At 36.0% G+C, this 24287-nt stretch overlaps 1 protein-coding gene across 2 annotated transcripts in view; it reads left to right on the top strand.

Moving 5' to 3' along the window:
• The window catches only part of LOC149797340 (uncharacterized), a 70685-nt gene extending 48051 nt beyond the window's left edge, over positions 1-22634 (top strand). The window contains exons 5-7 of one of the 2 annotated variants that reach the window (XM_089962067.1): positions 17950-18093; positions 19588-19690; positions 21115-22634. In XM_089962067.1, the coding sequence (XP_089818193.1) occupies positions 17950-18093; positions 19588-19690; positions 21115-22090 (1223 nt within the window). In that variant the 3' untranslated portion in view covers positions 22091-22634. Of the gene's footprint in view, positions 1-17949; positions 18106-19587; positions 19691-21114 lie in introns of both variants that reach the window. The other variant, XM_089962066.1, reaches the window with a different exon arrangement.
• Positions 22635-24287: the final 1653 nt, after the last annotated feature.

Genomic DNA, 24287 nt, shown 5'->3' with positions numbered 1-24287 from the left:
ATAGTTCCATGTTAAATTCCCCTTGTCGCTAGAGTGACCCACGATTTTTCTCCATGTTAATTTCGCTTGACGCTAATCTGACCCACGATTTTTCTCCATGTTAATTTTCCCTTGACGCTAGAGTTGCCCAAGGGGTCTTGTAATGCTAATTCCCCTTGACGCTAGGGTACCCCCATTTACTACTTATGTCGTCAGTATGAAGTTGAGTTTACGATTATATTTGGTATATTTTTAAACATCCGCCTGTTTCATGGTTAATGTTATCTGTGAACAGGTAAAAACGTTACATTTGTAAAATATCCGTCTTATAGTGAGTCGGTTTCACAACACAATTAAAAATTATTTGTACAGCATACAAGTTGTCAAAAAAAGATAAAGCAAGTCCCATGATATATTTTAATCGCAAAAGTATCAAACACACGTACAAAAAAGAGGTAAATTAATATCAAAGCAGTAACTCAAGAGAAATACAAGTATAAATTTCAAAGACACTCGTGTGCCATGGAGACCTGCAATCGAAGCTCAGTTCAGCCTATTGGCACACTATCTGATTTTTGTATATTTCAGAAGAATAACAAATATATACTATTTCTTGAAAACCGCTAAGACAACGGTTATTATAATATAGCAGAATTTTCGCTTTACCAATGTATAATATACTAAGTGTATCAGTGAAATAGGTTCAAGTATTTTGTCGTCAATGCGTACTGTATCCAGCGAATAGACAGCAAACTTTCCAAATTTGTTACCTTTTAAGCTAAAAGTCTAAATAGTGCTAAAGACTGAAACAACTTAAACATTATTTAAGTTGTAGATACTTAATACAAATCCACATGCATAATGTTATTTTGTTTTATAAAAAGGACATAAGAGAAGAAACCATTTGATTTGGAAAGGTTTAACAAGTCTTATACCATATTCATGTGGACAAAACATGCCTCCCACATTGTATTTGCCTTTGCTGCTGAGTGGTTTTGATCAACCATTCAATCCAACGAACCAGGAAATGTGTACAGTCAGAAACAAATCATGATGCTTTCAAAGCATTTGCACGTACATGTAGACGTGAATGGAAAATGTCCGCTGGAAATAGTTTTTGATACTATCCCAACCAGCATTCTGTTAATTGTAGCACATTAAAAACCTTTCAATATGCCAACCTGAATATGATGCTTATGAAATGTGTTAGTGTTAAACATAAGAGACCTTTTCCTTGCATTATATGATGATTCATTCGTACACAAACACACACACACACACACACAAACACACACACATAATAATAATAATAATAATAATAATAATAATAATAATAATAATAATAATAATATTTGTTCATGATTGTGCATTGTAAGGGGCATTTGTAAACAACATATTACATCCGTAATCGTACTGTTTATTTGGGTCTGAGTTCAGCATCTTGTTTTCTCCTTGAAAAGGTTAAGGTCTGCAAGATTCGTTCTGGTTCTTTGCTAAATTTTAAGTAAATAGAACTAATATTTTTAGCGAATTAATTTAAAAATGACCAAAGACGTGGTCATCTTAAAGTATTTTTGGTTTTAATATAAGGTTTTGCATTTAACAATATTCTTCACTCCCATTGTAATACCAGTCCTTGTGAAATCACTTTTGGATATAATTTGTGAGCAATTATTTGTTCAAATTATGATTGTTTATTACAAAGTGCTCATTTACATTCTAGACGCAAAGACTATTTGGGATTATATTGAATTCATTAGAAGATATTCTAGATTGTATTATTTTGACACATTGAAACCATTAGCATATCAGCACATGTAGAACATTTGATATATTATATTAAAAATCATTTGAAACATTGTAAACTTTTGGAATTTTGCTTGGACATTTAGGGATATTTTGGATTTAATTCAAAATACTATAAGTTCCTCTTAAATATTTATTTTTCAACTTAGAGAAAAGATTAATTGTTGATTTTCACAAAACTTGTTGGTTTTACGTTTATGTTAGTTTAGGATTATGGGGTAAAAAATACACACACATATATAACACACACACACACACACACACACACACATATATATATATATATATATATATATATATATATATATATATATATATATATATATATATATATATATATACATGTTAATAATAGGTTGTCTTCATTCACAATTATAGCATTGTATATTTTGTTTTTATAAGATTCTCTTTTAAGAATTTGTTCATATCGCCCCCTACCAGATGAGTAATGTGTTTAACGTGGCACAAGTGATGGAAAATATTGAACAAATTTGGTACACACTTTTTTCTTCAGTCAAGATCCTTGCTCATAATACTATTTAGCTATAATGTCCATTGTACAGTTTTGCTAATACCTGGCATCTACATTTTTATAAGAGTCCAGTGCTATAAAAAGACAAAAACAGACATGCATTCAAGAGCGATGAAGATCATTTAAGCATCCCATTATGCTCTTATATTCTTTTAAAAAATGTTTGCCAATTATAAACATACTTATTTGTGTGCTTTATAACATTTCCATTGTAATTACAAAATGTTCTTTGATATTTTGGACTAAAACAATATTTTACGACTACTGAGAACCCATTCAAAGACATTCTTGGTTGCATCAAGGCGGTGGTATATGAGGACATTAAAGGGTTTTAGTAATTCATGACAATTGAAATTAATTCGGAACATTCTTTTTCTTTAATTATGATGGAACATTTATGATTTGGTTGGGTTAAGGCATAATCATGTAGAAGTCCCTTAACTTTTCACTTTCTGACTTAGAGAAGAAAATAACGAATTTGTTGATTTTACTAGAATTGTTGATTTCGCTTCTATATTTGGCATTGTTTAAGAGCCGTAGCAATTAATACAATTCTACAACCTATTTTAACATTTGGAATTTGAAATTTTACATTTATCCGGGCATTTTTATATAAATCGAATATAATTTGGTTATCATTTTACTTGTAATACATTTTAAATTCGAACATTTTATAAAGTCAATACTTTTACAAATAAAAACATTCTTATCATCGTGTGAACAGTTTGAGGGTAATTTCGATTTTATATTTCCGGTAAATTCCATATTTATTTAGGCAATTAAGTAATTATTTTAATATAGACTTATATTATAATTTTGTCGGGCATATTTTGCCTCAGTTAAGGTCCATTTGGGCTTTGGAAGTTTAGTGATACTTTTAGTTTATCCATTTTGTTCCTTAAGTTCGAAATAGTTTCAGAATTGTAAGAATACTTTTAGTTAAAGCCATTTTCCCCTCATATTTGTAAGGCTTTTGTTTTAGTCTCTGATGTGCGTGAAAGTTTAGGAATTTTAATGCTAGTTTTGACTCTAATAGTCGAGATGTTTCAAACTGTGTTAAAGTCCGTGACAGTTTAGGAATTTGTGCACTACTTTTAGTTTCGGCCATTTCAGTTTTATCAGTTGTTTGACTTGATTAACATTGTCTATAATATCGTTAGAACATATGCCAATTTACTGACGCATCCAACTTTATTTGAGGTATATATAACCGTGTAGTTTCAATTGAGGTCAACAACTTCTAACAATGAAACAATGTATACATTGTGCTTCCGACAGCACTGATATCAATTTTATATCCTCAGTATTAAAATCACATCGATTGCTATAGCGTCTCGTACTGTAAATATAGTTCCTGTACCTGTAGAGGGATATATTGTCCCACACTGCAATTGTTGTCCTCACCTTGGAATTAGTGCAACGTAGTTTGGTTATTTCTGTGATAGAGACGATCTTCGATTTTCGTTGTAGAACTTCCTTGTTCTGTAGGCAGAGTGTGTAAGAATATACATTATTCCTTTAAAGGGCGTTCTAATAATTAATTATGTCTTTCTACCTTTTTAAAACTAATGTTAGTATTTTGCAGTCCAGACTTTCTTTTGACTTCTGTCTCTAGCAATTGCTTCGTGGGAGTTCCTTCTTCCGTTGCGAAGAGCGTTATATTTTTGAGCGCCCGTAATTATCTATGGTGATTTAGATATTTATTATATTATCAGTATCTATTAACACATCTGTGTACTTGCGGCGACACTAATCACAAAACACGTCGTCGATCAACTCGTTGATCAGCGGGAGGTATTCATGTGGGTACATGAATCCCTGCTCGTAAACAACAGCTAACATATTGATAATAGCTTCCCTGATGACATCGTGGAAATTGTTGTCAGCACGTAAACTCCCCCAATATGGTTTCTTATGGATTAACTTCAGCCAGCATGTTGGCAGCATGCAAATCTGATGCCGCTCCAGTAATGCTGTTGGGAAATTGGTGTTGTCGCAACAATGCGTGTCGGCCACGGATCCCCGTGCCGGTTGTTTTTTTCTTCTTGTGTCTGGTAACGAAGTACCTGCATCGATTTTATCGCGCGCGATCTGCTTGGAGCTCAAAGACAACCATGGTACTTCTCTCGAAGTGGAGCGCACTGTTTATTTTACCATTGCAATAAATCTAAGCTGTCATCACCGGCTTTTATCTTATTACCATCCTTATGCAATACCCGACTCTTTCCGGTTAAGCTCGATGAAACCATTTGTACCTGTCAGCTCGGCTCTTAGGGGCTTTTCCTACTAATAAATGTTTACCTTTATGGGCAAACTCGTTTATAGCAAATTCAGGTGTATTCGCAAGCATATGTTTGGCGTACTCATTAAAAATGTGTGGTTTTGTTCTCAATTGAGCTATATACTGGGCGGGTTCACCCTACTTTTCCTTTTGGTCCTCTAGGGCTTCTCTCATTTTCCCCGGAATCTTTGCCGCCACAAGGACTCTTTGGATAGTCCCCGGCATGTATCACATTGCCATCTAGGATAGTTTTATCGTGAGCTGGAAGAGGTGTTAGTGTCTGTGCGGTTCCTCCCGTTGCCTAGGTGATGTTCTTCATTGGATTGATCAACGGGGTACATGGTTGCTCAAATCCCGCGGTGATATCATCCCTCGCTGACTGCCGCAATTGTAATTTTTGTTGCACTGCATCACGGGTTGGTACACTTGTTTTAGCGTGGCCAGAGGCCGCTGCTCTAGTCGTTGTCTTCTATTTATTATATTTACCAAGTACATGTTTAAAACATATTGTTTACGGCGCAATGAATAATTACACGTATACTTTATCAATGCCAAACCGCTATTGCACTGGCGTTGAAATCGATATTGTAAAAAAATTTTGTGGTGTAGCTTGTGCATATAAAAATGAATGTTTGAAATGTTTTTTGAAACCTATGTCTCCGGAACACTATGTGACCTGCATATTTCTCAACGTGTGTGAGTCTAACCCGATGATCACAAATAACATATTGGAGTGGTCCCGCATGAATTTGGAAATCTCGGCGTGTCGTTGTGTCGGATATAACACGTCTGTGTTTTTCTGTCTACTCTTGGAAAATATCGCTGTTGGATTAGATTGTGTCTCAAGTAGCACGTACTCGTACACTAACAAGTTGCTAATACTGCCATCTATGTCAACGATGGCAAGTGCGTCTTTGATGTTGTCAATGAATTCAACCATGTGGTTAACGTTATGCTCACCTTTGATATTTTTGGCGACATCGATGCAGTCTCGAAGAACGTTATAACATATATGGTCATCTGCGCTTGACGCAGCCAGGTATCACGTGTCCCATATTAGTATTCTCACGACGAGATTGTACAACAACTGAGTCTTACTACAGTCAGAGGGCCGTATAATTATCACATGCATATTGTACGGCCTAGGTTTGTTTTATCGGCTGCAAATTGTTGTTGCTGATACGTCAATTATAAGAAACTCTTCGGGGATATTAAACATTTCACGTTTCATATGGGCATTTAATATTACTATGGCAGTAGTCAATATTTTGACTACTGCCACAGTGATATTAAATGCCCATATGTTTATACTGTCTGCGATGCTAGGGGTACACGGACATAGTAGAGACAGGTGTAGTCACCACGAAAAATAAAGAGAGCGGAACCAAAGGGCGTGTACGTGATGTGGAGCAAAAGAATGTAAATTTGTATCAACCGTCAGCAAGTTGACGCGTGATAAAACACACGGTGGTGATTTTGCATCGTCATTGGGGAGTTAGGCGGTTCCTATGCTACCATGGTCAAAATACGTAGGAGAGAAACATTTACCAGGGTATAATTACTGTGGCTATGAGACTCGACTTGATATACGACCAGATTCTCGCGGACAGCCTGAGGTCAGGCGAGAATCCAGTCAAAGAAATAAACCGTACATGTTTTCGCCATGATCTCGCATACAGGAATAACGATGTACCGCCGTGACACGTTGCCGACCGCGCGTTCCTTAACACATTAAATGACATCATTTCAGAAACGATTCCAGAACGGCTTACATAATGGTTAATAACAACGCCTGTGCGGGAAGGTTATTAGTGTCACAATGATGAATTAATTGAAGTAGTATCAGCATAGTCCAAGGACTCCGAATACTAATGATGGAGAGTTGACATTGGAAATATAAACATTCTCACAATGGAATCACTTTCTTATAGTCCCAGTGATTATTCAAAGAAAACCGCAGCGACCAGCAAATTACCTCTGGCGTTGTTAAAAAGGCTGCCGATGATTAGTGGGCAGGACAAGCATTACGACAGATTTATTTAGTGACCTCAAAACGATTCCACATGGGTGGTTCGACGTCAGAACAGCCAACAAAGTTCAAAAGGCTGACAATTTGTTTCTTCCACACGACGTGCAAATGCAAATACGCGTAGACCACCGTCGATATAGCCAGTCACTACAACGAAGCTGAACTGTTGACATCGGAAACTGACACGTAGGTCGCAGTCGCATTCGGGAGGATATATGTGCGTGTGGACCATTAAGTTGGTCAAGTTTGCCACAAGTTGATCCAGGCCGAAAAGTTCTCGGAGACGCAACAGCATTAATGAAACGTTACGGGGTTAAAGTTAGCCAGAGACACGCCAGTGTTCATCGTGATCGACCCATCGTTGAATGATTTAACCGTCTATACCCTAACGATTATTTGAACATCAATACAAGCATAACATATTGATATAACGAAACGTACGATCACTAAATTTGAAGAATAAAATTACGCGTGCGATCGCGACTAAACCCGCAATGGCAATACAAAAAATAGTAACACTAGTATAGTGCGTTAACGAGCCTGGCACCGATGGTCACATTGAAACAATATTGGGAGGCGCAAGACGCACTTTAGTGAGATATCTATACATACCTAAAGATCTATAATGCTCAGCAAGAAGAGATGCTGATCCTACCTGGAGTTTAACCACGCACACAATTGCATACGTGACCCGTCGCAGCAATGCGAGATCAGTGTATTACCTTGATGCGACGGCTACCTGGGTTGCAAGCACTCACGCGTGGAGTTGTGAGAGAACAGTTGAAAGTTATTCAAGAGGATAACCATTTACCACCCCAGCAGCAAGGTTGCAAGCACCCAAAACACTAGCGCAAGGTGACCACACCGACGTCGGTTAAGTTCAAAGCACGTAAGGATAACGTTTCAACCTAGACGACCTCGTTGATTATCAACACTAGACACAGCAAATTGTTTGAAATCACGAGACTGGTAATGCCATAATAGTTTTAATGCTGCATAGTTTTCAACAATTGTTTTGTGTTTTGGTTGTTGAGAATTTTCTGCGAAAGCGGTTGATAAAAGGTTACTATGGTGCTTACCAACGATACTATGGGGATGGTGGGTAAGGGAATCACCATTGGTGGCGTTGAAAATGCCATGTACAACCCGCGTGAGTTGTGATAGATACTCGACCCGCTACACAGTAAGATGTACGAGATTTGGCCTTTCTACACCATTACCAATAATCCGTGCACGATATGGGTTATTAATTTTACAATCTTGTGATGAATTTACGGTGATTGCCTATTCAAGACTCCATGGATACAAATCATCGCTCGTGACACATTCAGCTTCACACAACGGCACATTCATTATATCGGTAAATGCAAGCTTGAGAGTTGTTTCCGTGCCTGGTATCTGCAAGTTGATGTTTTGCCTCCGAGCATCCACCAGTTAGTATACGAGTGAGACATCTCTGGGATATTTTTCTTTATGAAGTTGTAGCTTTTCATCCTAAAGCGTTTTACGAACATGATTTCGTGTGACTATGATGATGTTTTTCCTGTGGGATCATGTTGCAATAAAGTCATTATAGTCTCACGTATTTTTCCACATTGATCCAAGTCAGATTTTAGTCACTTTCGTAATTTTAACTCGCGTAGTTTATCATCCTTGGCAAGATTACGTCTAAAACTTGTCCATAATCATCAGACACCAACCAGCCATGGTGAGATTTACCAGCAATAGTAGGAGGCTGACCTTGATTCCCACACATGAGTATGCAACAAAGCTTGGTGCTCAACTATGTTAAAATAATTTTAACGTGTCAACGGGTACAGTACATATTTCGTCCCATAAGAGAGGTATATGCTTGTTCCCCATACGGCACATCCTGATTATCCTTTCCATCTGAAAATCTATGATACTTTTCTGAGGTAACTTGTCATTACCTCATGTTGGTCGCAAGTTGATGGGGAGTGGTTCGGTCGGTGGGGTTTAACACACGTGAGAATTAATTGTACAACAAATTTCTTAAACAAGTTAATGACGCTCGTTGTTTTACTAGAACCATCGCGAACGTTCAGATATACGACTTTGTGACGTGAAAGTGGATCATTTCACCGAGTGGTCCTCGAATCTGCAGAGAGAAACTTTCCCGAAAGATGATATTGTTGTTCCTGAAATTGTGTACAGTATCTTGAGTTTCTTATAGTTTCCTCTTTAATTCTCAAGATCCGTACGGGAAAAATTCATTCGGGGATGCTGATGAGCCATATTCGGTTTCAGTCAGCTAGAATACTGAATAGTGTTCATGTGCTTGTGTGTATTTCATGTAAAAGGAATAATTTGCAACTCTGGCCGCTGTTGTTGGAAATCTGTTACTCCTCAATAACAAGTTAATGCTGACGTAGGCCAGCATTGGTAACCGGAAATGAGTATATTGTGGCGATTCTCCGTCGTTGTACAAGACTATATATGCAAACTGGCACGTATATGATGGCCCCTGAGAGGTTTAGGTCTACGGTACTCAACCATAGGAACTTATTGAAATGTACCCTTGAGACGTTCAGACGATTCAGTATGATTCCAATGGTTGCGTATGCTATCATGTGGGTTTGGAGAATCTGGGTGAAAAGTTAACACGAAGGGGACAGGCTTGTTGGTTTTCCTAGTTTTTTATTTCAGGAGTGTTCCTCTGTGGAATAGTCTATATATATATATATATATATATATATATATATATATATATATATATATATATGTCTTGTTTGCAAGTTACTAATAGGTTCGTTTGAGTTCAAGGTCTAGCCATTTTAATAGAACTTCAGATAGTTCTGGAAGCGAACATATGACCCACAATTTGGTAATTTTGTTGTGTCTTATCTTTTTATATAAGGTTATTGTCATCACAATTATCCGTTCTTCTTTAAGGTCAGTCTAATATCATTGCTAGCTTTGTTTAAAACTGTATCCTTTAAATTACAAAGTACTCATTAAAGTTTTGGATTAAATGATTATTTTGGGAGTATTGTAAATTCATTCAAAGAGACTCTGGATTATATCGTTGTGATATATTAGGACTGTTGACACATCAGTACATTCAATAATTCATTCGGAACACATTATTCTTTAGGAATTGTTATAAAACATTTAGGATTAAATGAGGTTGAATTCACAATATTGTAAGTTCCTTTTCAGTTTTAACTTTGCTTTCTAAGGAAATAAATTATTTGTTGAATTTTGCTAACTCGTTGGCTGTGCTATTTCTGTTTCTTAGTTTAAGACCAAAGAGTCGTACCTCAAACAGTCCCTCGGGTGTATTACACGTTTTCAATGTTATCACATTTCGAGCAACATATGTCTCTGCAAACAATAGTCGTTATAATTAACCGATATTCAAAGATGGTCGAGTATATCTAAGGCGATTTTTTGATAGTAATAAATACCAAAAATCAATTATCATGTAGCACGACGTAATCATCACGAGAATGACTCTTTATGCAGTAAAAATTAATAATAAGAAATGAATGCTTTCTTGAAAGTTTTGCGAACAGCACACATCGATGTTTAAAAACAGCGATTGCCGTGAGACTAATACACTGAACTTGTTTGATATTGAAATTCTCGTCATTTGTTGATTTATGTGGAACACTATTGTCTCTTCCATCATGTTAGTATGTTACCGTAATATTCTGCGGTATAGAATAGTTATGTGTGTCACGCTGGCCCCTTACTGGACTCCATGTTTAAAAGGGAGACAGATTATAGTACCATTTTGGAGCCATATTGACGCTGCATGTAAAAGTATGGATTTGGTGCTAGAGGGATACCCATGGGTCTAAGAATTTATGGTTTCAAACGTTTTGTGGCTCCTTTTAAGCATGTGTAGTGACCAACACCATGTCATCTACTATATAACACCCATAATTATAAAATCAATCCCCGTCCCCGCCTTTAGTGAACTGTACCCTAAAAAACTACCAAATTCCTTGTATAGTGCCCAGTACCTCCTAGTGACCAGTACCTACATAAACTATCCATCAAGCCGTTTGTAGCGACGAACATTCAGTTATCCAACACCAAGCACCCCATATTATGCCATCAACACACCATGTGTATTGCCCAATAACCCTACATATAATATTCAGAATAACCTGTCTAGTGACCAACACTCAGTCATTTACTATCAATTATGCCGCATTATAATATCAACACGCCTTTTGTAGTGACCTTCGTCCTAGTGGCATTATTCATATTTTCGAGATTTATATTTACACCTATAAAACTGATCGCGTTTGAGGTGTCAGAAAATTCCCATATTTAGTCTTATGTTATAAAACACTGCAAACAAAGAAAACAGCGCATAATAAACTAACATGTATTTTTCTTTTAGTCGTCATAAAAGTCTGAAAATGTACATGGCTTTAGAGGACACAAACATATCCAGAACAAAAGTAAACAAATTGTTTTCGTTTTGTTGTTGTTGTTGTTGTTGTTGTTCAAAGGTTTAAAGCCATTTTCAGCACAAGATAGGCTATACATGGCGGCCAGTATAAATGGTGGAGGAAGAACCCTGGAAAACCCAGGGAAAAACCACCGACCCACGAGAAGCTACTGGCAGGCTTTCCCACTTATCCACGCTAGCCGAGCCTTGGACTCGAACCCATGCAGACAGAGGTGAGATGGCAGTGATCCGGAACGGTGAGCGCTTTAGACCACTCGGCCACTCGGGGCCTCTTTTCGTTTGTAAAAGTAATATTAACTTAGAAACTTTTCCTAACTTTAACGGACACTAAAAAATAAATGTACTGAAAAATGTAAGACAAATATGGCATTGACTGAAGTAACACTAAAGTGCTGAACTGAAACTGTAACGTACGTTTGAGGTGAATAAAAATAAATTCCAACAAGAATGAAACATAACTTGGCATAGTCTTAAAGTAGTACTACAATTCATAAAATATACCTGACTATGACAGAGACTGAAATATAAATACAGAAAGGTGTATGAATTGGATAAGACTAAAACTCAATAGTATTTTAACCAAGGCTGAATAAAATGTAAAACAAACTGGTCTTGATTAAAGATGGTACGAAAATTGTCAAAATCATATGGACTTTAACTGAGACTGAGGAAAGTGAGGAGAAATTTAAAATATTGTCAAGACTAAAGTGATATGGAAATTTCTAAAAGTAATACAACATTTAAGAGGAGATATAAAGAATGTTCCCACAAAATATAAAAATTGTATGCAGTTTAAATAAATAAATAATTTATACGAAATTTAACAAAGACTGAACAATATCAGGCTAAATCTTAAATCTTGCAAACAATGATTTAAAAGTTAATAACAGTTTGGATGAATTGTGAACGAGATGTGTAAACAAATACATAATAGTCAAGGATATTTTGAGTGACCAACAAACCACACTTAATAACCAGCAAAGCTCAATTGAAGGAAAATATTCCTCTTCAAACAAATTCAAAGATTGACGGAGAAAATTGAAATAAGCATGTGATAAAGGTTTCTATAAAATGAACCAAAACTATAAGTTTAAATTAATATTTTCTGATCAGACTTGTTAACTAAAACATCAACAAAACCAAATAAAATATTGAGTCCTTTCCTCTTCATCTACAAAAAAATGAAGCTTACATTTCTTTTCAAATTTTTTCCTATTTTTACAGACTGATCTAAAGCCCGATACATCTTGGGAAATGTGTTAATACTTTCAGTCAAGACCAATTTTGTATATTTCTTACCTGAATTATTTAAGTCTCTGCTATGTCCAGTATAGTTCAGGAGGTTTGTAACTATTTTGATCAATGTCAAACCTTTTTCTGACATTTATCCTGATTCGTTTCAGTACAGTTTTGGAATTTAGATACTATTTTTATTCGATGCAATCATTGTTTTCTGTAATTGTTTCAATCTCAGCTAAATGCCTGTACAGTTTCAAACTTTAATACTATTCTTCGCTTTGCCATTTTTTTTTAAATGTTTGTTTTGCGTATTGTTCAGTCTTTGCCAGTGTCCGGCATAGTGTCTGAATTGTACTGCCACTTTTAGTCACGACCATTTTAGTGTTTTAATGAGTTAATTTCTTTGATTGAAACTATTTTTAACATCAGTACAATATATATAAATTTACTGACACGTCCAAGATGACATGATGTATAGGGAATGCTGTATATAGAAATCTCGGATGCATGAATGTAACCACTAGGCAGAGAGTCACTACACAAGGCATGTTTTTAGTATAATGTGGGGTATTGGATAGTAGATGACTTTGAACAGTACATACGATAGTATGTTTGGTATGGGTCAGTACACAAGGGGTGTTGATTGTATATAACAGTGTGTTAGATAGTAGCTGCCTGGATTTTGATCACCAAGCACGGCCCGATGGTTAGTACATACAGGGTATAAGTCAGTTAGACCCATATGTTTACGTAAAGTATTATAATGGCTCCAAATAGGCTATACTCCTTCGATCTTTCTTACAATGACGGAAGCAGGCGTAAAGTGTTCATGCCAGACACATAACAACAATAAAGCTTATAGGTCACGGGAATAAACAAGAAACGGAAAGAAAGACATAGCTGTTACGTACAATCTCACACTTCGCCCCAAATTAATTTCAGTGTGTAGTTCAGTCCTACAGCTGAAAGGGATTTAAACTATGCCATTTATGGTGTGAACTTTCCATGAATGATCCTTCGACAATGCGTCTATCAGTGAAATTAATCAGTAAAGGTAAGACTTTAGAAAAACTTTTAGAATTATGAAATGTATACGCAATGGGGATAATATTTTTTTACGTAAAATAACAAAAGATAGTGAAATTGAACATTATATATATAATTAAATTTTATCTAAACGGTTAGGTATCGAACACATTTTTTCTGATATTGAAATGTGCTCTTTCAAGAGCAATCAGACGACATAACTTGGACAATTTTACCAAGCTTGGTAATTTATATAATAACTCGTTCAAAATGCATGCGCGAGTATAAAGATAGACGAATAAACACTATATTTATCTGGTCATGGAATTAGTAGAAACTTCGGTATATAAAATAATGTCAAAGTCTTTCCAAACGTGGGACAAGAATCATGTTACATCATTATGAATAAAACAATGTAAGATTGCACGAGATTTGTAGTTTATAAAATGAATCGTTTATAATTTACATTTTCTTAACTTCAGAGCGCAATCATTCTTGACGCGTGACTGAATTCCTCTGTTAGATTTAAATTTGAGTTTTGTTCATGCGTAACTGGAGTCCGTCATTTTTAAAAAATAGGGTATGGATTACTTCTTATTTTTGAACAAACTATATGTGGTCGCAAGCTTTGTGGCATAAAATTACTTATTTTCAAGGCTTTTGGTTTCTCTGTGAAGACATCCTTGAAATTCTAGAAGCAATAAAGATGAAACTAACTGCAAGCGAGTATTTCTTTTAAACTTATATGGTTTATGTTATTCCTTAACCATCTACAGTGAACTTAAAAATATTAGAATTTCAAGGATCAAATAAATTTCTTCCAAAAGTCTATGATGCGAGTGTAAAATTCTGTCTCCCCTCAGTCGCTAGTCTGGTATTTTGATGATAAAACCTCTGGACAATGAGAAATATGGGAACCTTTTATTGAGAGCAAATCATATATTATTATATATTATTTATTATTGTTCGTTAAACTCATTCTAATTGGCCTGCAAATTTAGAATTTAAGACACATTTTAAGAATTGATTTCCATTCTTTGGCACCTGTCTATCAGATGTTAATTACGAATATTCAGCACTTTGAGCGAGAGGAGGGCGATGTGGAGTTGGTATGTTGTACTGGTGCTAATACTCAGCCAACACATTGCAATGCTGCAAGAGATAAACCTTGTTTTACAAAATCAACAGGGGTTTAAAAAAAAATTCAATTCTAACTCGATCAGCTAGTTTCGATGAAGTTTCTGTTCGCTAAGATGTCGTCGTTCTTCTGCCGCCAGTCTGCCAACGTAGCACAAAACTAGGGGACAGAATATTTTCATTGCTGAAATAATTGGAATCAGAGTTTTGTGGAGACTGCACGAAATTTGGTTACTTGAGATGGACTCGTCCGCAAGAATAAAAGGTATTTAAGATCAGTTTGTTAAAAGAAGGAGTCTGAAGGAATAAATATACCCACATACTACAAAGCGAGTATTTAGTAAATTGCCTGCCTGATTTAAATTATCCTCAGGAGTCCAAATTACTTCCTTGATTACATGTAACAGGCAGTAAACGAATATTATCACTATCCATTCGGATTAAGTGTAGAAGCGGCCGCCTTTGTCAAACGGATAATTTACAACTTACAGAATGTTGTGCTCCTGTTCAGTAGACCACATTTTAAAGCACCATTATTATAACATATGTTCCTAAGAGGTGACATGTATCTATGTTTAAAAATGTCGAAGGGTCGTCATGCAATCGTATTGGCTGCTGATACTAAACGACCAGTATACTGGAAGATAGTGTTTGCTTTATTATGTGATTTCGAATGGAATGAACAGACAAGTTATTATATAGATTGTCCCTAGAATAGAGCCAGACACTCAGTTCAGTTCATTTATTTAATGTAGTTTTGAAAATATTCTTCCGGACGTTTTTGCAAATTTCTTCCGTGACAAAGTATAATCCATTAGAGATCAGCTTGACAACACAATTTCAGTTGATACGGAATATCAATGGCAGCCTTTAATAACATTTAACCTGCCTCTAAAGATATAGTGCATACATTTGTGACCAAGGGCACCACAAAGTCATGTGAATTCGAACCGATTCCGTCATCACTGCTATTTCAGTACTTAGATTAAATATTGTCTTCACTAACCTATGTTATCTTAACTTTTCTTTCATTCCCATCAATTTTTAAAACAACCATTGTAATGCCTCTGTTGAAGAAACAAACGCTTGAAATGAACGATGTATAGAACTACACCCTAGTTTCTAACCGCCAATTTATGTCAAAAATCTTAGAAAACGTTATATCCCACCTTGTATCTCATCTGAATTCAAATAGTCCTTTTTAGCAATCTACAATCTGTATAGCACCCTCGACATAATACTGAAACTGTCCTGAGAGTAGTTTGCGACCGTCACTCTGCTTTTGATAGTGGACAGATTAACGTATTCGCCTTTCTTGACTCTTCTGTGGCATTAGGCACAATAGTTTGGTGAACAGATTTCGAGTTATATTCCGGTTCGAACGGGTAGCCCGTGGAGGGTACAGAGCAAGGGGGGGGGGGGAGAGAATATGTGCTCAGTTCTTCGTACTCTAAGGATAATCTGAGCAGATGTGTTTTGAACGTTTGGAAGTTTCTGTAGTAGATACTGAGACGTACCGGATAGAAGTGAATCACAATAATCCAGTCTTGAAAGTAATAAGGAACACACAATTGTTTTAGTGGCATCAACCCATAGAAAACTGAATTGAACTTATGCAATGTTATTATTGCTGGTACTTATTGTCTGTGGTAAAGGATGTGAATGATAAGTTCTTTATGTGGTGATCAGGATGACTTCAGATGATGCTACATGCCTGTGGCATGTTGTCCAATTGCAAAAATCAATATAAGCTGCCACACTATGATAGCGATATGACTCAAATTGTTCAAGCTACATTACGAATCTAAATCACACACACACACACGCACACACACACACACACACACACACGCACAATGAACTAACGTAAGCGAAACAGTGAAATCGGAGTCAGTTCGGTAACCTTCGGATACAGTAGTCTAGTGATCCTTGATATGCATCTCTTCACCAGGTTTCATGGCCATACTGTGAACAACGTCAAAGTAACTAACTTGAATGCAAAACATTATCAAAGACGGTTAGCGCAAAAATTAAGTGACGGTCCCTTCTTTTGATTTGTTTCTGTGTTACTAAATATGCAGTCATTGAACACAGTCTCTTGCCCTTATTGATAAATGTCACCAGGAAAGGTGGCATCGTCCAGGACGAGAGAGAGAGAGAGAGAGAGAGAGAGAGAGAGAACTAACGTTAATATCTACATTGGATTCCACTCCTTCGGCTGGTCCATCTCGCTTTTTAATTGAAATAATCTTTTAAGACCAATCAGACGAGAACAATCATTTAGCAGTCGTAAGGCTCCGTTTCCCCTTTCTCTGCCCTAAATACTGTATAACGTCAAACTTATATTGATAGGTCATATTTAACTTCTGCAAAAATGTGGTGTTTTCAATGGTGCAAAGAAAAAGCGATATTTTGACGATCCTCTCAACAGCAGATAAGTAACGTAGGATATTCATTTTTTCACTAATCTCTACCTAAAGAAAATGAACGAGTAATTCAGAAAACTATAATTCTTTTATTGAACAATATGTTTCGCTGCATCACCACCTGACCATAAGGAAAAGGGAATTACCTTAAAATTATTTGAATCCTAATCTTAACATGTGTTCCCTTAATTAGACACAACACACACACACACACATTCAGTTTTCTCTGTTGTAGGGTTTAACACCATTTTTCAGCATACGATAGGCTGTACATGGCGGCCAGTATTAATGGTGAGGAAGAACCTGGGAAAACTCCGGAAAGAACCACCGACCCACGAGAAGCTACTGGCAAGCTTTCTCACATACCCACATTGGCCGAATCCGAGACTCGAACCCACGCAGACAGAGGTGAGATGTCAGTGACCCCTAACGGAAAGCGCTTTAGACCACTCAGCCACTCTAGGCCCCTCAGTTTTTTCTAACATCTACATAATGATAGTACATTAATATCTCATGAAACTATACATCTAGAAAGTCCCATTCTGATATGTGACAAATGAATAAGCAAAAGTGAAATTTATCTTTCCCCATTAAAAGGTCCAATAAATAAATAAATTCATAAATTCATAAACTCGATACTCGAGTTTTAAATCTCAATAAAATGAACCATATATTTTTTCTTTCGTTCTTTGTTAAATATTGAAATATGCTTAACAATGCAACAAGGCCGAAAAGGAAATGCTGCTGTTATTTAGTTTAACGCCATTTTCAGCACAATATAGACCATGAATGCCGGCCAGTATAAATGCTGGAGAAGGAGCCTGGAAAAACCCCGGAAAGAATCATGGACCGACCGGAAGCTACTGGCACGCTTTCTCTCAAAACCACATTGACCGAGCCCTGGACTAGAACCCACACAGACACAGGTGAGATGACAGTGATACGTAACGGAGATCGCTTTAGACCACCCATGGCCCCCGATAAAGAAATACACATCGATAATATAACATTTTCATTAATGATGATCTACGGTTATATACATTTTAGGTACAAGTACAACAACAAGGCAAACTGGAACATCAGCAACTACTTCCAGCATAATTCTGACATCAGGTGCATCTTTGTCAACAAGTGAGGTTATTTCTTCAGACAAGTACTCAAGTACTGCTATAACATCAGCTTCATTTAATGGTACGGATATCGGTAATAAATCTGTTGATCAGTATATGTTGTTTTATTTGATAGGTTTAATATATCTATTTTGAACTATTCGCATACAAGTGTTAATAAATTAATTCATTTCCGATTTCAGGTGAATATCGATATTTAATGTTATAATAATATTCCCACTACAAATTCATTTGGTAGGGTTACATTGAATACCAAGATCCAGTCTCAAACCCAGGCTTAGAGTTGTATAATCTTGAACGAGGAGCTCAATCGTCAGACAAATGAATGGGCACAATAGTAATCTGTAATGCTTTAGTTATATGTCCAGAATTGTCACTAGATGGCACGCTGACAGTTACTTCCGGTTCGTTTGGAAGCAGAAAGATAATATTTATTATTACTGCAGCAATTTGTAAGGACATATATAGACTCAAAGCATTAAATCAGACTAAATGATGAATGCTGTCGTTTCTTTAACATCGATGGATCTAAAGAAATGTGTCTTTTATGTGGCTTGGATGATTTACTTGATGACTTATAACCTAAACATATATTGTCTTTAGTCGTTCTAAAAATTTACAACTTAACATGTATATCAGAACACCATAATGATATAAGATTTAAATACGTCTTTAACTCGGAAGATGTTGAGACCTCTATGAAAGTGTTAATGTTTAGCAAGAAAGTTATACTGCATTTCGACAAAACATGCTGTTAGTTAGCCTTAATGTGTTCCTTCTCTTAATATATATTAATACAAATAATTTTTACAATTGCTAAACTAATAATACTTTATAAGCTTTGTATTTAAGATCACACAAGGAAACATAAAATATCAACTTCTATGTAGACTTTCATAGCCATGTGAATACTTATTCAATAGTTATGCTGCTCACCATTTAACCTTAATCACAGTCTTAAGCTGTTTCTTTATGCTTTGTTTTACATTCCCCTTATGCGTACTTGATTTTCAATAAAAGTCCCAAATTAATACCTTAAGTAGTTTGTCGATCTTCAACTGTTTGAATTTCATATTGCACTACATAAATTATCAAACACATGTAACTTTGCTTTTCAATGACACGATATACCAATCCATCAAAGCATGGTTTTGCAGAAAATACAAAAAGTAATCAAACCGAATAAAATTACATTGTGACAACAATGACCAATCTCACCTCATGTGTAATTTATAGTACTCACCCTTGCGAGCTCCATTGTTGTCTCAAAAGTCGATCTTTAATACACAGTGATGAGTGTTATACAAACCTAAATTTGCTGTATAAGATAAACTTGAGCAACATAGAAACTAAGCACATAGGTATGATGAATTCTGCATATGTCAGACGAAAAAGAGCACAACACCTTCTGTCTTAGATTCTATTTCTTGTATATAGTGTACTTGCAGCAAGATTCTTTCTTCGTGACGGGTGGGATCGATATTCCATCTTAAAATGATACTATTCAATATATTATTTATTTCAATAGATGATGTTTAGTCATTGTTTCTTTCAGATGGGGAAGAACATCACGAACGTCTCATAATAAGCTTGGTCGTGGTCGTTGCAGTACTTGTGTTATTTGCAATGCTGGTTATCGGTTTTATCTTACATTGGAGGTATGAAAAGAATTTATATATACTGCGTTGAAAAGTATGCCACTAGTAGAAAAATTCCATGTTGTGATTATATTGATGTGCCAAATCAGGTCAAAATATGCGAAGTAATCCTACACATCTTAGATATAGATGATAATATATTTATCTCATGAAAAAAGAAAAGTTTGGTCAACTTCAACCTTGTTTAAGAGAAGTTATCGAAAATTAGAAGCGCACATAGTGCTGTTAGTTTTAAATTTGTTCTGGACCGCTCCGGTGGCCTAGTGGTTAGAGCGTCCGTCTCGGAAGCGGGAGGTCGTGGGTTCGAACCCCGGCCGAGTCATGCCAAAGACTTACAAAAATGGTACTAACAGCTGCCACGCTAGGCGCTCAGCATTAAAAGGTTAGTGTTAGGACTGGTCGGCCTGGTGTCAGGAAAATGTGACTGGGTGGGACAACATGCTACATGTCTGCAGCATGTTGCCCCAGTGCTAGACATCACTATAAACTGCCACACTGCAGACATCACAGCGATATAACTTAAAAATTGGTAAAACTACGTTGAAAATCTTAAATCACACACACACACACACACACACACACACACACACAGACACACACACATTTGTTCTGGGTGTCCCGAGAGGCCGAGAGTTCTAAGGCGCTCACCGTTACGGATCGCTGCCATCTCACCTCTGCGCGGGTTCGAGTCTCGAATTCGCCCAATGTGGGTATGTGAGAAAGCTTTCCAGTAGCTTCTCGTGGGTCGGTGGTTCTTTTCCGGGATTTTCCCGGGTTCATCCTCCAACATTCATACTAGCCGCCATGTATAGCCTATCGTGTGCTGAAAAATGGAGTTAAACCCTACAACAACAATATTTTTCTGATAGCACAGTCTCAAATCTATGCCGTGCTGCAAGCTTGATCAACTTCATCATTTTCTCTCTCGTTCTCTGTCTCTCTCTCTCTCTCTCTCTCTCTGTCTCTCTCTCTCTCTCTCTCTCTCTCTCAATTGAGGTGCAATAAATTTAATAAAAATAGTTATCACATAAGTTCTTAGTTGTCAATAAGGCATTTAGTGAAAGTATTTAGGACAAGGAAAGTTTAAGCAATTGTGTTTTTGATCGAAACGAAAGAAGTGGTTTGTAAAGTTTGAATCAGCATAAGCATTGTATGTTTGAGGGAAAGTATTTCTGAAGAAATAACCCAAACATCACAAAAAGCTACATCCCAAAAACGAACAAACAACAACAAGGAAACGAACGGAAAACGGTGAAAATTAAACGCAAAAGGGACTTAAAATTATATAGACAATAAAACACATGAATAAATAATTCTGACATGAAATATAACAAATTAAAGGTTAAAATCCATCAACAATATGTAATGAACCTTTTGCATGTATGTTATAATAAATCTTCTAACACCACATTTATCCAAAACAGACGATGTAAGAAGTCATCGAAAGAAGACGCACCCAAGAATCAACTACCTGATGTGCTGATAAATCACAGCAACATGAATTTTGGAGGTTCAAATCAAGACTATAGGGCTGTTGAAGGCTCAGATTTGGTCGAGATGAATGACGAATCTATTGCAACTTATTCCAGGCCTGTTAAGAAAAAGGAAAATTGTAGCACAATTGCTAAAGACGAAAAGAAAACTGGAGGAAACCTCGCTACTGATGCGTATGACAGAATAGAGTTTGAAAACAAATGTGCTGTAAAGATGACAAACTATGACTGTGTTTCGGCAATAGAAGCAAAGAAACTTGATGATACGTATTCACATGTATCAAGTCAATCAAACCCTGCCTCTACAGGAGCTGCTAATGACTATTCCCATTGTCAATTTATAAGACACGAATCAAGGAGCAATGATTACACGAACAAGACAGCTGTCTATAATGAAAATCTTGTTGCTGATAACTACTCCCATGTTGACCTCAATGCAGAGAAGACGAAGATAAGACCATCACATATCATCGAAGAGGATTCATACACACACATTGAGCTTGATAAAAGTACGAACCCACCCAGAAACGGACATGCGTTAAGTGTACGAACCATTCCTAAATCTGAGGAAGGTTCTCAGACATTCAAAGATCTTCAATCACTTGCTACTGAGAAAGAGGAATGGCCTATATGTGATAGGAATTTTGGAGTATCTTTACAAGATAAACCACTAAAAGACATAAAGGCCGTATCTTTGCCGGATAACTACATCGAGTTTAAATTTGGTGACATCTATGACACTCCCAGGTGCAAAGACCAACAGTACGATGTTGTTCTGAAGGGGAACAAAGAACAATTATTGAATAGGACTGAAATTGGAAGCAAGCGAAAATCTTTAACTCAAGAGAACGCTGAAGACTGTGCAGTTAGGTTTGATTACGAGCTGGCGAAACCTATAGACTTGTAAATATGGTATATGTACTTAATGAAATAGTTTTCATTTCAACACAAATCCTTTTGATTAATATCCTGAGCATTTCCCAACATGATTGTGTCGTATATTGAAATTATTTATTCACAGCATTTGTCCTGGATATCTTTGTGTTTATTTTTATGATTTCGCACTGCTTTCAAACAGAAGCGTAATAATTTTATCTAGTATTCCAGTTAGTAGGTTGTTTGTAAATAGAGTAAGACAGATGAAATAAATAGGTTCAGAAATAGCCTAAATTTTAAACCACATTTGAATTATTTAATAAAACAGAATCATTGTAAGCCATGCATTTTGTGTATATATCTTTATATATGGAGACTGCATATTAGTTCACTGAACTGCATTCTTGAAAGAACCAGTAAATTACGTATCAATCGCATTATGCTGTGTTTTGAAAAGGTTTTAATGTTCAACCTTGCCGTTGTGTACAGATGCAGGACGTCAACCCTTTCATCCATTTTGTTCTTGCAGTCAACAAACCATGCATATAGTAATGTAAATTTTAATTGTATCATGATTACTTGCAACTTGTTCTTTGTGTTTTACTGGGATATACACATGCTTCCATGAAATTATGCAAATTACCTGTGGTCTTTCCACTCATTTTGTTCTGATTTATTCCTTCTTAGTCATCAGAAAAGTACTAATTTGTCTCTACACACGGACATGGAAGCCTTACATACATACATACATACATACATACATACATACATACATATGTCTAAGAGTTATTTTCATAATAATTCGAGTCCTGAAATTTCAAACGTTTTATTTAACAAAGCTTAATAACCAGCAACTGTATTTATGTAAATCACAGCGGCAATCATTTTCAAATAGAGTAATTATTTTATGATTCGAAATGAATTTTCAAATAGAATACTGTATATTCAAACATATTGCTTAATATGACCATATAGATTTATTATGGTCATAGAGTATACCAGTTAAAGCATCTAACCAACATGTTGAGCCAGTCTAACGTCATCATAAAACGAATTGTTCTTTCGAATAGTGTTTGGACCTTAATATAATCACAGTGAAATGCAGTAAGGAAAGAGTATAAACGTTCTTAATACAAAGTTTCATCTGCACTGAAGGTTTAACACAATTCTTATAACTAGCTATGTCTAGTAGTATGTTTATGATATTGTACAACGACTTGAAAAATGTTAAATTGACTCGATGTTAATGGAGATGATTACACAAGAGGACAGCAAGGAAAACAACCCATCGGATAAACATAACTAGTATACTATACTTCTCGCTGTACCTCGGTCTATATTAGAGCGAGTGACCGTTTGCAAATTTTAAATGTAATCTTGCTCCGCAACAATTATTTTCATCAAATATACATCAAGAATACCCCGAGACATGTAACATGTTAAAACTAGCACAATGATTGGCACAACTTGCGCGTAGTAAGCCCCCCCCCCCCCCGACACGGAGGTCTTGCACAACACAAAATCAAATTTATTGTGCGATATACAACAGGGCATAATCAGATTAATACTTACAGCAGTATTGTACCAATACACGATACATTATTAAGCTTGTATCAGAGGCGACTCATCGTAGCAAATGACGTGTCACATTTAAGAAATGTTCACATTTCCTCCGTTCTATATATACATATCAGCCAAGACATAAAGACGGAGTTAGGTGAGAGGATTAGAAGTTAAAATGGATTTTTCGACGTCAAATTGGTAAGTCTAGATAAATGTTTGTTTACATATTAACATACTTCATTCGTTGTTTCCTAATAATTGTACAAATCGGAGGAGAACGTTTCTTTTCTATTGCCTAGTAAAGAATCAAGAAATTCAGACATTTGTATTCATAAAAACGCAAACAGTCAGAATGCCAGCCTTCAGTAAATTCTTTTAGGTAGTGTTCCTTAAATACTTACTTACTGAGAGGTTTTAGATTTTCCTTGGCACTAAAAACTTCATCGTTGAACTAGAAAGTGAACAATACCGATAAAAAACGTCATAAAGTTAAATACTCTTTTCTTCTCTGACGCATGATGATTCCACCGTATAGACTAACTGGCAAAAAGCATCATTGTTTTGCGAACAGAAACTGGACTGTTAGATCGTGATCAATAAAAAAAATTATTTGCAATGTATGAGTCGAAATGTCAAAGGTCATTTAGTTTAGACATATCATTAGA

This window comes from Sinohyriopsis cumingii, chromosome 6 (assembly GCF_028554795.1).
Source record: "Sinohyriopsis cumingii isolate HCF-2022 chromosome 6, ASM2855479v2, whole genome shotgun sequence".
In the NCBI taxonomy this organism is placed as follows: domain Eukaryota; kingdom Metazoa; phylum Mollusca; class Bivalvia; order Unionida; family Unionidae; genus Sinohyriopsis; species Sinohyriopsis cumingii.
This window is presented reverse-complemented; position numbering and strand designations above follow the sequence as displayed.